The 16,597-nt window shown below is 39.0% G+C and overlaps 1 protein-coding gene across 1 annotated transcript in view; it reads left to right on the forward strand.

Annotated features, from left to right (window-relative positions):
* LOC127445018 (microtubule-associated serine/threonine-protein kinase 1-like) overlaps nucleotides 1–16,597 on the forward strand; it is a 92,225-nt gene that overhangs the window by 41,296 nt on the left and 34,332 nt on the right. The window contains exons 3-6 of the mRNA XM_051704734.1: nucleotides 3,077–3,165; nucleotides 3,269–3,344; nucleotides 13,922–13,994; nucleotides 16,335–16,492. Of these exons, the coding sequence (XP_051560694.1) occupies nucleotides 3,077–3,165; nucleotides 3,269–3,344; nucleotides 13,922–13,994; nucleotides 16,335–16,492 (396 nt within the window). The remainder of the gene's footprint in view (nucleotides 1–3,076; nucleotides 3,166–3,268; nucleotides 3,345–13,921; nucleotides 13,995–16,334; nucleotides 16,493–16,597) is intronic.

A 16,597-nucleotide genomic window follows, 5' to 3' on the forward strand; every position in this document is an offset into this window, starting at 1 on the left:
AGAAAAGAGAAAGCCATAGAGAAAATAACATTGAATCTGACAAGTACTTACATTTATATATGTATATTTTTAGAAAGTTATATATTTATTCCTGTTCCTCCACCTCTTTCTTGTTCTCTTCCCCCCTGCGTTATATCTCTGAGCTTTTCAGATATATTTGTTTCGAAGCATACTGTTTCATTGTGTGTGTTTAACACAAATTTTGACTTTCATATAAATTTCAGAGCAAAAGTCACATGCTATACTCGGCATGGAAAGATTGTGCATTGAATTTGTGTACTGCATACTGCACAATATACAGCTGAACTCAGAAGTTTACATACATTTTAGCCAAATACATTTAAACTCAGTTTTTCACAATTCCTGACATTTAATCATAGAAAACATATCCTGTTTTAGGTCAGTTTGGATCATTACTTTATTTTAAGAATGTGAAATGTCAGAATAATAGTAGAGAGAATGATTTATTTCAGCTTTTATTTCTTTCATCACATTCCCAGTGGGTCAGAAGTTTACATACACTTTGTTAGTATTTGGTAGCATTGTCTTTAAATTGTTTAACTTGGGTCAAATGTTTTGGGTAGCCTTCCACAAGCTTCTCACAATAGGTTGCTGGAATTTTGTCCCATTCCTCCAGACAGAACTGGTGTAACTGAGTCCGGTTTGTAGGCCTCCTTGCTCGCACACACTTTTTCAGTTCTGCCCACAAATTTTCTAGTGGACTGAGGTCAGGGCTTTGTGATGGCCACTCCAATACCTTGACTTTGTGGTCCTTAAGCCATTTTGCCACAACTTTGGAGGTATGCTTGGGGTCATTGTCCATTTGGAAGACCCATTTGCGACTGAGCTTTAACTTCCTGGCTGATATCTTGAGATTTTGCTTCAATATATCCACATAATTTTCCTTCCTCATGATGCCATCTATTTTGTAAAGTGCACCAGTCCCTCCTGCAGCAAAGCACCCCCACAACATGATGCTGTCACCCCCATGCTTCACGGTTGGGATGGTGTTCTTCGGCTTGCAAGCCTCACCCTTTTTCCTCCAAACAAATCGATGGTCATTATGGCCATTTTGTTTCATCAGACCAGAGGACATTTCTCCAAAATGTAAGATCTTTGTCCCCATGTGCACTTGCAAACTGTAGTCTGGCTTTTTTAATGGCGGTTTTGGAGCAGTGGCTTCTTCCTTGCTGAGCAGCCTTTCAGGTTGTGTCGATATAGGACTCGTTTAACTGTGGATATAGATACTTGTCTACCTGTTTCCTCCAGCATCTTCACAAGGTCTTTTGCTGTTGTTCTGGGATTGATTTGCACTTTTCACACCAAACTACGTTCATCTCTAGGAGACAGAATGCGTCTCCTTCCTGAGCGGTATGATGGCTGCGTGGTCCCTTGGTGTTTATACTTGCGTACTATTGTTTGTACAGATGAACATGGTACCTTCAGGCATTTGAAAATTGCTCCCAAGGATGAACCAGACTTGTGGAGGTCCACTGTTATTTTTCTGAGGTGTTGACTGATTTCTTTTGATTTTCTCAAGATGTCAAGAAAAGAGGCACTGAGTTTGAAGGCGGGCCTTAAAATACATCCACAGGTACACCTTCAATTCAGTACACCTCCTATCAGAAGCTAGTTGGCTAATTGCCCAAAGGCTTGACATCATTTTCTGGAATTTTCCAAACTGCTTAAAGGCACAGTTAACTTATTGTATGTAAGTTCTGACCTGCTGGAATTGTGATTAAGTAATTAGTCAATTAAAAGTGAATCAATCTGTCTGTAAACAATTGTTAGAAAAATTACTTGTGTCATGCACAAAGTAGATGTCCTAAAAGACTTGTCAAAACTATAATTTGCTAATATGAAATCTGTGGAGTGGTTAAAAATTAGCTTTAATGACTTCAACCTAAGTGTATGTAAACTTCTGACTTCAACTGTATTCTGAATACTACAGTAATTATAGCAAAGCAAAGGCAAGCAGCAAAACAGATGATCAGACCAGTTGCAATGAACACTTGCCGAGACTTACACAGATACATATGTGATCAGGTGTGATCAGCTAAACCCTTGTTAAAGGGATAGTTCACCCAAAAATGAACACCTCCTTATGTACTCACCTTCATGCCATCCCAGAACACCAGCAGAACACTAACAAAGATTTTTAGAAGAATATCTTAGCTCTGTAGGTCCATACAATGCAAGTGAATTGTGACCAGAACTTTGAAACTCCAAAAAAACACATAAAGGCAGCATAAATTATCCACAAGACTCCAGTGGTTTAATCCATGTCCTCTGAAGCGATCCAATCGATTTTGGGTGAGAACAGACCAAACTGTAACTCTTTTTTCACTATAAACATTGAGATCAGCCGTCTCCTTGGCGATCATGATTTCAAGCTCGATTACCCTTCCTAGTGCTATCTAGTGCTCCATGCAAGTGTCAAGCACCAGGAAGTGTGATCGAACTTAAAATCATGATTGTGCTTAGAGACTGCAATGGCAAGATGTACAGTGAAAAAGCAGTTATATTTTGGTCTGTTCTCACTCTAAACTGATTGGATCGCTTCAGAAGACCACTGGAGACTTACGAATTTATTTTATGCTGCCTTTATGTGGTTTTTAGAGCTTCTAAGTTTTGGCCACCAAATCTTGCATTGTATGGACCTACAGAGCTGACATATTCTTCTAAGAATCTTCGTATGTGTTCTTCAGAAGAAAGAAAGTCATACACATTTTGGGATGGCATGAAGGTGTGTAAATGATGAAAGAATTTTCATTTATAGTTGAACTATTCCTTTAAATATTGCTCAATTTATTCTTCACATAATGGAAATGAACTTTCAAAGTATTGCATCATGTCATTAGCGAGTTGATTGACTATTGCCTCCAGCTTTGTCTCTAAAATTTAGTGTTTTATTTGATGTGGCCTAGCAGCCAATCGCAATGCTGATGTTTCCTGTGGAGGCTGTCAGCGTCGTTGCCATGGCAGCATCTCATTTTACTTCCTCGCTTGCCCCTCGTGTCTGGTTGTAATTTTTTTCCCCATGTGCCTCACATCATGTGTTGATGTTGTTTTTCAGTTGCCGTACGAGTAACAGGAAAAGTCTGATCCTGACCAGCACATCTCCCACTCTGCCCCGCCCACACTCTCCTCTTCCTGGACACATAGGTGAGTATTCTTCACTGATCACATGATCTGCACCTATGACGTCATGTGACATACTAGCATGTTCAAGTTAGCATTAACTACTTTCACTGTCTCTGTCTAACAGGAAGCAGCCCGTTGGACAGTCCCAGGACATTTTCCCCAAGTGCCCCGGCTCATTTCTCTTTTGCTTCGTCTAGAAGGTAAACAAACAAACAAACAACAAAGATCCTACTCTCCATGAAAGACATAGATAACAATCTAACATAGATATTCATGCTCTCCTAGAACCAAAATACATTCTCAAATACAAAAATAGTAACAAAATCATGACGATAAACAAAAAACATAAAAACAAGTGGGTTATGCAATGACTTAAAGAATTTCAGGAAATCTAAATAAATGCAATTCAAAATGCATTTTAACAGACTACACACTGCAGAAATATATGCAGGTAGGAGAAAACTCTCTGAACTAATACTGTAACAAAAACACCAGAAACAGTTTGTATTTATAAATGAAACTATTCATTCAAAAGATCTTTTCAACTTGGCCAGACATTGCCATCATCAAGATGCAACATCATTTACTGTATGACCTCAAAAAAAGAAAGAAAAAGTGTTAGCTTCTTTGGGTAGCTGATGTGAAGGGCATAAAGTAGCCCAAAAAGTCAGTGCACTGACCCAAGTTTTGACAAATGTCCCCAGCTCATTTTCAAGGACAATCAATACATCCAGTGGGTTGAAAGGCGACTTTCGCTCTTCCTGCTCCAAAGCATTGATGGCATCTGCTCCTTTCTGTGCTTGGTCAAGCTCCTCTTCCTAAATGCATAGAAATAATCTTTGTCAAAATGTATATTAACAGTTTCCATTGTATTTATTCGCACAATTAAATATCCTCAAAATCAATAATTACAGAGTAAAAAGAAAAGTGATGCTTAAAGGGATAGTTCACCCAAAAATAAAAAAATTATCTCATTTACTCACCACCATGCCATCCCTGATGTGTAGGACTTTCTTCTGTTGAATACAAAGATTTTTAGAAGAATATCTCAGCTCTGTTGGTACATTCAATGCTAGTCAGTTGTGGTCAAAAAGCACATTAAAGTGGCATAAAGTAATCCATAAGACTCCAGTGGTTGAATCCATGTCTTCAGAAGTGATATGATAAGTGTGGTTGAGAAACAGATCAATATTTAAGTAATTTTTTACTATCAATCTCCACTTTCACTTTCATATTTTTCTTCTCTTGTTTTTGGGGATTCACATTCTTTGTGCATTTCACCACCTACTGGGCAGGGAGGAAAATTAATATTAAAAATGACTTAAATATTGATCTGTTTCTCACCCACACCTATAATTTCGCTTCTGAATACATGGATTAAACCACTGGAGTCGTATTCATATCTTTAATACTACCTTTATGTGCTTTTTGTACTTTCAAAGTTCTGGTCACCATTCACTTGCATTGTGAGGACTTACAGAGCTGAGATATTCTTCTAAAAATCTTTATTTGTGTTCAGCAGAAGAAAGAAAGTCACACATCTGAGATGTCATGAGGGTGAGTAAAGGATGAGAGAATTTCCATTTGAAGCACACAGCTATTCAACCACTGTACCAAATGCATACATTTATATGAATGTCATCGGATATGTTAAAATGGCGCTATATAAATATGAATAATGTCATCCAAATGTGTTTCCTACCTTTTTTTTTTTGCCTTTAAAACCTCTGATGACTCTTCTTTTAGTTATAGTTGTAGACCTGCCAGGACTATAATTTAAATGACCCTATCCTGTTAGACAAAAAAAAAAAAAAAATAGTATAATTGTAACTGACAAGATAAGCAACATGTATGGCTAGTTTACATTTAAGATTCATGACGAGACAATGTTCCACCGCTGCAAACCCTGCTAGATATTGCAGCAGTATTATACTTATAATGTGACTCTTTTTTACAAACCAACTTACACATGTTGATATCAGGGTGTCTCCTTGAGGCAAACCAAAAATGATAATTCTCATCATTTATGCAGTCATGCCATATCAAACTCATTTGACTTTCTTCAGGGGAACACAACAAAGATTTTTGATGGATGTATGATGTGTGTTTGTCCATACAATGGAAGTCAGTGAGGTTAAAAACTTTGAAGATCCATAAAGGCAGCATCAATGTAATCCATATGACTTGAGTGGAAATGTTGGTTTGTGTTCCACAGAAGACAGAAAGTCATACGAGTTTGAGAAGGCATAAGGGGTGAGAAGGCCAAATGACAAGAGAAATAGCATTTTTGGGTGAACTACTAAAATCATTTGATTAAGCTGAAAAGTGAACATAAACCAACACTCAGCTAATGTAAGCTGGTTTCCCTTTAAGATGAAGGGGTTCAGTGAGACATTTGCATTGAAACATGTAGAAAAGCGATTAACTTGTTGGAGTTACCTGCTGAGTTTCTGCCACGTGAGTGACGCCTGAGCAGCAGTTGAAGATGAACTGTGTCTCCAGTGAAAAATCCATGGGAATTCTTCACCACTGCCCGACAATAAGAAAGCACAGTATTTTCCCATGAGAAAAGTATGGTGTATGCGCCACATACAGAATATTAATTATTGTCATTGACAACCTCAGTGTCGTTTAAGGCAAGTGGAAACCACAACAGAGAAACTCATTACAGAGACCGAATACTTCACATGATATTGATGTATTTATGTCGCCTCAAACACTAACTGAGGCGCAATTTAAAAGCATAACCTGAACACTCAGATGGTTCATAAAGCAGCTTTAAGGGGGGGAGATAACATCTAGCATTAAAACTGTAGATGCAATTGATGAAGCTGAATATAAACCAACACTCAGAAAATGTTAGCTGGTTTCAAGATGTACAATTTGGTGTAGAAATGCGATTAATTTACTGGAATTACCTGTTGTTTGCGGAGTATCTGCGATGCGAGTGAGAAGTTGTAGGTGAAGGCCCTGAGCAGCGGTTGAAAATGAGGAGGATCGCCTGGTGAAAAAATGTGCTGGCTCCTTTGTGTTTGTTCGACTCACATCTAATTAGCCTCATGCAGACAAACGTTTAATATACTGTAGATTTGCAAATGAAATGTAAGTTAACAACTTCTTTAAGCGAATAGAAACTTGAATACACAGAAAATTGATAGCAAAAAACAAAAAACAAAATGGGAGGGTTACTTTTGAAATGTATTCCACTACAGATTACAGAATACATGCTGTAAAATGTAATTTGTAACTTGTAATGTAATTTCATTAGATTACTCAAGGTCAGTAACGTATTCTAAATACTTTGGATTACTTCTTCAGCACTGGTAGATTTTTTCACTTGTTTTGACTATAAAAACTCTGCCAGTACAGTAAGACAAAATACACGTGTTAAAAATACATTCTCTGAAAAACCGAAATATCTTATGCAGTGTTGTTTCTAAAACAAGATAAATCAAATTGATCTTGTTTTAAGGATTTTCAGATATTTTTACAGGAAAACAATATAAAAATTATTATCAAGAAAGCGATTTTTGCCCTAATATCAAAGGTCTTACTAGAAAAAAAGAAATTATGATCCAACGTGAATTTTCTTGATAAAAAAATATGATCGTGCCTGGTAACGTGCATGTAAAATGGCTAGAAATAGCATTTTAGCTTAGCGTAAAGCTGCCAATTTACACAAGGTTTATTTCTATTTCTTCTGCTCCAAACTTACTTCAAACTTACTTCTCTGTCTGCTCGTATGAATGTAACACATCATAAGAAAGTGTTTCACCTCTGTTCAGCAGTTCAAAGTGACTCACTTTAAGGCTTAAAAAAGCACCCAAAAGTGTCATAAAAGTAGTCCAAAACTAGACTTCTGTGTCATAATCCAAGTCTGCTGAAGGCATATGATCCTGTTGTATTTTGAACAGACCGAAATTTAAGTCGTCATTCATTCTAAAATCAAATTATTGCTCAACTCATGTTCTGTATACAGAGCCCAAATCAAATAGGGTTGCACGTCAGTAATATTAGACCTCACTAGTTAGAGGCATGACATCATAGCGTTTAGTTCAAACCAAAGAGATAATTGAATTTTTGTTACAGTCTGAACAGTCACATCAGATTTCACATAGCAGTTTTTTTTTTTTTTTTTTTTTTTTCATTTGGGACACAGTGTGTGTGTGTGTGTGTGTATATAACGTCATTGAAAGTGCACAGTAGAATTGAGAATCCACTTATTTTCAAGCATTCTTTTCTGATATAGTTAACTGTATGGCATTCGCTATGTAGTGAACATTAACAAGTAAGCAATTTTTTAGACACGGTATATGCATGAATGTATGAAATACTGAAATGCCAAGGTTGCTTACATTCTCTTGTGAACCTCATGAGATCGGATTTAATGATGGACTTGAGGCAAAATTTCCAGTTGTCCATCTTATATTTCCATTCTGAAAGCTACTCTCAGTCGTTGTAGAAGAAAGACTCTCTCTGCATTGTGCTGACGCCAATAGCTGATATCGATAAACCTAACACCTCATCCACACCAGACGCGACACGATGCGACACCGCAATATTCATGCACTAAAATGAGGATTTTTGACAATAAAATTTAGAAATCAGTGCAATAACAGACGGAACAGTGTGCTTATTAAACGTAACTCATTTTCCCACTGAAGCTCCATAACTCTTTCTATGGCAAGCCTTGAGGGGATAAATACACAATCACACATATACACAGGTCAAAGTTACTTCATGAAAGTTACTTTATCCTTCTTCTGTCTGTTAAGATTGTTTATGTTTACGCGGTACATAGCCGGGTTGTCTCCCCACTACCATTCTGAACCGGTGTGTGTGTGTGACAGAGCTCCAGCTAAAGAGAACGAGACCTCAAGCACAACATTCAGTATGTGTGCAACACCCTCTGCCAAAATGTAAGTTGTTCTGAACCAGCTAATGAGATGCCGGCTTTAATATACTGCAATAAGAATAATTTTAGACCTATTTGTTGACTGCGCTGCCTGGCGCGACGTCGCAGAAATAGAAACCGTTCCAAAAATAGAAGTCGATGTCGCTTGTCGTGTGTCGCGGCTGGTTAGGACATAAACTATGATTAACATGGAAAAGATACCTTTTATCGTGTGTTGCGGCACCACATTGCGTCTGGTTAGGACACTGTGTTATATTGACGTCACTATCTGATTAAACGGATCCGATTTCAGCACTTGCAAAATGACAGTGTGAACAGTCAGTCCTAAAGATCAGATTTGAAAGACAAATTGGGTTTGTGTGCAGTGTGAATACAACCTTAACTTGAATTGTTAATTTGCCTGCACATGGATTAGAGTTAGGCTTATAACTCATTGAAAATAAACTTATTGATTTAACTGAAATATTCATTGAAATCGAGCTGTTCTGTTAATCAACACAACCATCTCAGTCTCAAACATGTTTAACATTCAGAGCAAAGCAAAAAATCAATACTGACATTCCCCTTAGAAACTTGTCCTTTCTTCTCTAAAAACACACACTTTTTTATTGAAACATTTACATTCACAGAGGCGACCTGAAAAGTGGGGAATGTGCATTATAAAATGTATCAGCTTGACTCATGAATATTAATTACTTTATTAAAGGTGAAGTGTGTGATTTTTGCGACATTAGCTTCTTCAGAATTAACTAGATAGGTTAAGTTTGTTAAGAGGACTTTGATGCTTGCATGACAAAGCCTTGTCTGAAAGTTTAAAACAGTTTATTTGAAGTTTTCACAGGCCCTGAAGACAGACAGATAGATAGATCTATCTACTATCTACCCTTCAAAGCTCAGACCCATAGAGACCAAATCAGAGCCCATTAGACCTCATCAAACCACATCAGACCTAATCAATCCCCCTAGAGACCACATCAGACCCCATTAGACCTCATCAGACCAAATTAGACCTCATCAGACCCTCTAGAGACCATATCAGACCACATTACCATTTATCAGACCCCTAGAGACCACTTCAGACCACATAAGACCTCATCAGACACCATAGAGACCACACCAGTCCCCATTAGAACACATCAGACCCCATTAGACCTAATCAGACCTCATCAGACCCCAGTAGACCACATTAGACCCCTATAGACCACATTAGACCCATCAGTCACCCAGAGACCACATCAGACCACATTAGACCTCATCAGACCCCCAAGAGACCACATCAGTCCCCATTAGAACACATTAGAACACCTTTTAAACCACATCAGACCTCAATAGACCTCATCAGACCCCATATAGACTACATAAGATCAGATTTGACCTCAACAGACCCCATTAGACCTCATTAGACCCCCTCAAGACCACATCAGTCCCCAAAAGACATCATAGGACCCATTAGACCACATCAGGTCTAATAAGACCCCCAGAGACCACATCAGTCCCCATTAGACCTTACCAGGCCACATTAGACCTCATCAGACCCCCTAGAGACCACGTCAGTCCCCATTAGACCTTATTAGACCACATAAGACCTCATCAGTCCCCCTAGAGACCACATCAGTCCGCATTAGACCTTATTAGACCACATAAGACCTCATCTGACCCCCTAGAGGCCACATCAGACCACATTAAACCTTATCAGACCACTAGAGACCACTGTAGACTATATTAGACACCCTAGAGACCACATCAGAACACATTTGACCTCATTTGACCCCTTTGAGACCACATCAGACCTCATTAGACCTCATCAGAGCACATTAAACCTCATCAGAACCCCACAGACCACATCAGATCCCATTAGACTTCACCAGACCCCCTCAAGACCACATTAGATCTAATTAGACCTCATCAGACCCCCTCTAGACCACATCAGACCACATTAGACCTCATTAGTCCCCCTTGAGGCCACATCAGACCATATTTGACCACATCAGACCCCTTCAAGACCACATCAGAACTCATCAGACCCCTTTGAGACCACATCAGACCTCATTAGACCTCATCAGAGCACATTAAACCTCATCAGAACCCCACAGACCACATCAGATCCCAATAGACTTCACCAGACCCCCTCAAGACCACATTAGATCTAATTAGACCTCATCAGACCCCCTCTAGACCACATCAGACCACATTAGACCTCATTAGTCCCCCTTGAGGCCACATCAGACCATATTTGACCACATCAGACCCCTTCAAGACCACATCAGAACTCATCAGACCCCTCTGAGACCACTTCAGACTTCATTAGACCTCATCAGTGCCCATGTGTCTCGGACTGAGAGGTCAAAAGCAGAGTGAACAATAATGGTTTATTTAATACAAAAAATAAAACAAAATCCAACATAAAACTCCTAGAAGGGGGAAAAAACAAACATAAACAACCCCTTTAGGGGAAAACAGATATCCAGGCTGGGGCAGAGGAAAATGGGGAACAGGACCGACCGAACAGGGATGGGAAAGTAATCCAAAACCAACAGGGAAGAACAAACAAGACCGACCGACTACACAAGACTGACTGGATCACATAAGATGAACTGGCACTGGACAGCACACATGAGAATACTAAAATGGGGAGAGAAATCAACATGTTAACAAGACAGGGCAGGTGTGACTAATAAACTAATAGTGGCCAAACAAGGAGGTGGTGTATAACGAAAGACAGAGAGAGACGCGTGGTGATACAGAAACAAAACAAAGCCATGTGCTCTCACAAGACAACAAAACACCTGAATGGCATGAGCGCACATCGCCAAGACGTGGCAATATACGCTCATCCCAACCAACAAACAAGACGAGAGAATGCGTAGCAACGGCAAACAAAGCGATGCAACGCATTCTCACACCAAATGAAACCTGAGCGTATATTGCGAGGCAAACGTCACATGATGCACGCAACAGGCGACAAAAACAAGACAGGACACCTGTGCGAGAGTTTGGCCACACACAAACCCGAAACCTCAGACTGAAGTGACCGAACCTCAGCACAACGTGAAGACAGCTCGCTACCTGGGCGCGCAATGCAAAGTGAGTGCAGCGCACCTCCGCGGTTGTGAGAGACAGACACAAAACATGGAGCATGAGTGTCCGGATTCCGACACAGACCGAAACCGAACCAGACAGGAAGTCAGGATCCAGACACCATGCTCCGGACATGAAACAAGACAGACCAAAGAGCACACGGCAGGGAATTCAACGAAACCCGTGCGCTCACACAAAGACAGACAGTGAAACACAAGACAGACATGGGATGATGATGCCACGGTCCATTAGACCTCATCGGACCCCCAAGAGACCACATCAGACCCTATTAGACATCATCAGACCCCTGTAGACCACATAAGACCTCATCAGACCCCCTATACACTACATCAGACAACAGAAGACCACGTAAGACCACATTAGTCCTCAACAGACTCTATTAGACCTCATCATGATCAATCCTCATCTTCGGATTTGCAAAAATCACTGTTTTCAAACAAATTCCCCAAAACTCCCCCAGTCTCCCATTTATCAACAAACAGTTAGTCCTACCCCAACGTCACACCATTGGCTGAGCCAGTGTTGCTGTGTCGGGCTAGTCAAGGCGCTCGAAAAAAGAGAGCAATGTTTTGAAGCTCCACAGAGTCACAGTGTTTACACTGTTTACCTACTTATAGTTGTCTCATATATTAAGCTGAAAAAGGAGAAAGTATTTTAACATTTAAATAAAAATCACACACTTCAGCTTTAAAGATGTTCAGTTAAGTCAAAGATGAAAAAGGTAAAGCATGGTTTTGTTCTGGTTCAGTGGTTTGGCGAAGCTAAATTTACCTATTTTGAAAAAAGAGAGAGAAAGAGAGGAATGAGATTCTCGAAACGGCTAACATACATTTATCTCCATCATTCTTCAGTCGTTTGCCTGAAAGATGAGTGTGAAGGAGAGATGAAGGGAAGAAAGACAGACAATCGATTGATCAGTGCGTTCTTTCCTGTCTGATTCGCCCGTGCCCTCAGAGGACTAATATTGGATTTTGCTACTATAAATCTTGAGCTTAAGATACTGAAGCTGCACAACATGTATCTCCAATTCTGTCAAAGCACAGAGCTACTGCCACAGAGGAAACACAGGACAATAAAATATAGAGCTTGACAAAAACGACACTATCGAGCAGTGGTTTACAACTGGTTTTGCTGCAGGAGCCATATTTTACATTAGACATCAAGTTGCGAGCCAACTCAGTAACAAAACTGTTTTCCTAATGATTCAAAAAAAAATTTGATGATTTTTTCATTTGTATTTAAAAAAATAATAATTCCCCTACTGTTTGCGACTCACAGACCTGTAAACCATTTTTGAAGTCATCAGTCTGTGTTATTTCAACTTTTTATTTTTTTTTAAACGTGTTTAATAATGTAATTTCTCATTAAGAATTACGCTACCCAAGATCCTAAAGATAAAGAGCCACAAATCAGATAATCGCAGCAGACAAATTTCGGCAAACAAACTCAGTAGCAACCGCCCACTTCCATGATACACTGCGAATTACGGGATTGAGTCGGTCTCCCTACACTCTCAAACTACTTAAATAGTTGTGCATGTCTAAATATTGTGCAATGAAATTAAAATATATTGTTTCTATACCAAAAATAAACAACTTTAAGCAATAGTTTTATTTTTTTACATCGTTTTTAATTTGATTACATCATTTGCAATGCTTCATGGAATTGTAGTTCATTCCCCCATGAAAGACTGTAAGTACACAGTCTTGTACTATACCTTCGTCATTTTGTACGATTTTCAAATACTTTTTTGCTGGGGTGTCTTTTATGTAGAACCACACTGTTTCTCCTTTGAACGCGCTTTCTCCTTAAATGGATAGTCCATACAAAAATTAAAATTATTTCATGATTTACTCACCCTCCGGTCCTCACAATGCAAGTGAATGGGTGCCAAAATTTTGAAGCTCCAAAATCCACATAAAGGGAGCATAAAAGTAATCCATAAGACTTCAGTTGTTAAATCCATGTGTTCAGACACGATATGATTGATGTGGGGGAGAAAAAGTTCAAGTCATTTTTTGTCATAAATTCTCCTCCCTGCCCAGTAGAGGGCGATATGCACGAAGAATGTGAATCACCAAAAAAAGGAGAAGAAAGTGAAGGAAAAAGGATTTAAATATTGATCTGTTCCTCACCCACACCTATCATATCACTTCAGAAGATATGGATTTAACCACCAGAGTTGTCTGGAGTACTTTTATTTTGCCCTTATGTGGATTTTGGAGCTTCAAAATTTGGCACCCATTCACTTGCATTGTATGGACCAACAGAGCTGAAATATTCCTCTAAAAATCTTCAGCAGATGAAAGAAATTCACACATCTGGGATGGCATGAGGGTGAGTAAATGATAAGAGAATTTTCATTTTTGGGTGAACTATCCCTTTAATGTCATGGGATGACAGTTTTAATGACCCTACTGGGAATGCTGCCCTTACTGAAATCTGCACTAAACAGTGCAGACAAGAATGCATCCCACCACATGAAACAGACTTACAAACTCTGCCAACAAAGCACTGTGTTAACTCAAGTAAGTACAGTAGCTGAAGTATTGAGTCACATTTAACATTACACATATTGTTTAAATATTGCAGTATGTAATTTCTGTACCACTAGCAGGACCAAACAAAATTGCGAAAATAATGACTGTTTTCCAACAAGCTTCAAACACTGCCCTCATTTTCTATTGGGGAAGCTTCACTGCACACAGTATGTGGCAATCTTCCTTGCTCTCTTTTTCTCTCTCTCTTTCTTTTTCTCTGTAGGGCTGATGGCAGGCGCTGGTCCCTCGCCTCTCTGCCCTCCTCTGGATATGGCACCAACACACCCAGCTCAACGGTACAAGAGAAATTGACTAATCTGTAGACTACTGTAGTTTCATTCATTTATTTTTAACTAGATAGTCATTCAAAGAACCTGTAAGCGATTTCAGTTTCAATGAATTAGATCGCCCCATCCCTTCAACAACACGCCCTCTCTCTATCTAAAACCCTGCCCTCCAAAGACATGTCGTCCAATCTGATGTCAAATAACTTGAACACACAAAATAATTGCCAGGCAGAGAGTGTTTCTGATTGGCTAAAAAGTGAAGGCCGCTCCCCTGGCCCTGCCCTGTGTCTCAGGAGACCTGTTTCGGTGATATCTGTCAGGATATTTTATGTGCAATATTTCAAATAGGTCCAAATTGGAGTCAAAATAGGGTGAAGCAAAACAAATTAAGAGTTTATGAAGAGTAAAGTCAGATTGAGTGGAATTACAGTATATTGGACCAATATCCACTCTGTCCTTTAGTTCTGTATTATGGAAAATTATGCACAAAGGAAGCTATTAAAAATTAAATGAAAAAATGACATTTGTGCAATTGTTTATTAATCGTATGACATATTTTTATCACTGCCACCTATTTATTTCTGAGATCAAAGATCACTCATATAAAACTTCTGAAGCTGAGAAAGCTTTAATAAGATTTTTTATTTTCGCAAACACTCTCGCTGAAGATAATGAGCTCGGCTTCACATTTCGCTTATGAATATGGATATCTCTGAGGAGTTACGTTACCATAAAAGAATATTTAGATTTTTTGTGTTCTCATTTAAAAAAAAAAGATCCTAATCACTATTTTCGGAAAAGTCACACTGTTGTTTTCTTCAACCTCTCACACATTCTCTTAAGCAGCTGATTGGCTGTAGCACCACCTGCCATAGAAACACAATGAAAAACTGAGGAGGAGGTGTAGACCACAGATAATATAATGAAGCCAAGAATAACAAAAGCAGTTTCTATAAACATTTATTTTCTTCTCTACTCTTTAAAGACCCCATGAAATCAGTTGTGGCTTCTAGTTCTTGCTATTAGCTTTAAGGCTAATATCTGTATGCTAGTGTACTCCTGAAAGTTGACAAAACTATTAACAGATTTACATATAAAAAATTACAGTCGTTCTCTTGCAGACCAGAATTAATAATGACTCATCTTGTTCACAGGGGCATATACACATTTTTGGCCAATCAGATGCTTTCTACGATGTGAATATCCCTCCCCCTATATCACTTGCTTCTGACTAGCAATATCATGTAGCAAATCATGGTTTGGCTTTGTGTCATAAACTACAGGCTCCTTAAAAACAAGCACAAACTCTTCGATATGTCTCGTTTCAATACTCAGGAAAGAAAATTGCGTTTGTCGAACCATTTTATGGGGTCTTTCAGCTCTTTAGTTTTTGAGGTGGCTATGCTAATGGCTAATCACTTTCTAACCAAATCCCGATGATGGAGGATGCTGTCTGAAATTTGTATTTAACTGGCACAAGTTCATTGGTTAATGTGTTTTCAGAGGTATTGATGTTGAGAAAGAGATGTTTATTAGCTTACAGCATCTACAGTGAGATATCTGTAAGAAAGCCAAAGGAATTCGCTCACAAACACGAGATTTTCCGGTGGGAGCAAAAATGATTACCACTGGCCTGTTACTTCCGTTTACAATTCACTCGACTTGTTTGGGTCAGTAATCTTTATTTATATATCTGCCTTGAACTTATTATACAAGACAAACAGAATATACACAAATAAATGAAGTTAGAGAGCTCAAGAGCGACATGGTCTCTCACTAGAAACCACAAACAACTAGGGCTCTAATTTTGTGACGGTGCTAGGTTCAGCGCTAAGCACAACGAGCGTGTGCCACATCCTTTTCTAGAAAGCGCAAATTTTGAGCACAATTTTCATGCCAGCGCAAAGAGCAAGTGGGCATGTGTGGGAGTGTTTGCACTATCTGTGGGTGTATGCGCACAAACTGTGGGTGTATTGTATGTTAATGAAGTGGTGCAAAGCGAAGTTTGCTATTTTCCTGAGAAATAGTTAATCAGCAGATAATATCAAAGAGCTATCGATCACTTGTAATGCTAGCCATGATTTGTTTGTGAGTAGATCAATATGATTAGTAATAATAAAAAGTTTATTTTGTATAGCGCCTTTCCAAAGCTCAAGGATGCTGCGCAGAAATTGAACATAAACCATTAAACAAAGGAGCATATAGTAAATATACATTACAAAACATCTTGGAACATGTCTTGCTCTTTATTTTTACATCACTTCATGTTTCTTGCTCTCACATGTAAATACCCACACAATTATGTCTACTGTGGTATAAACTATTTTATTGTTGGTGTCATGTGTTTAGTCCTCCAGCTCGTCTCAGGAGCGGCTGCATCAGTTGCCATTTCAGCCCACACTGGACGAGCTGCATTTCCTGTCCAAACATTTTGGCAGCACTGAGAGCATCACTGATGATGATGGACGCAGATCACCACATGTGCGGCCGCGCTCTCGGAGCCTTAGGTAAACACACACATGCATACACACAAACAATTTTGTCTGCACATTTCAGTAAACTCGTTTGAGGTACAGTGCATTCATAAAGTATTCAGACCCCTTCATTTTATT

This window comes from Myxocyprinus asiaticus, chromosome 8, assembly GCF_019703515.2.
Source record: "Myxocyprinus asiaticus isolate MX2 ecotype Aquarium Trade chromosome 8, UBuf_Myxa_2, whole genome shotgun sequence".
Classification (NCBI taxonomy): Eukaryota; Metazoa; Chordata; class Actinopteri; order Cypriniformes; family Catostomidae; genus Myxocyprinus; species Myxocyprinus asiaticus.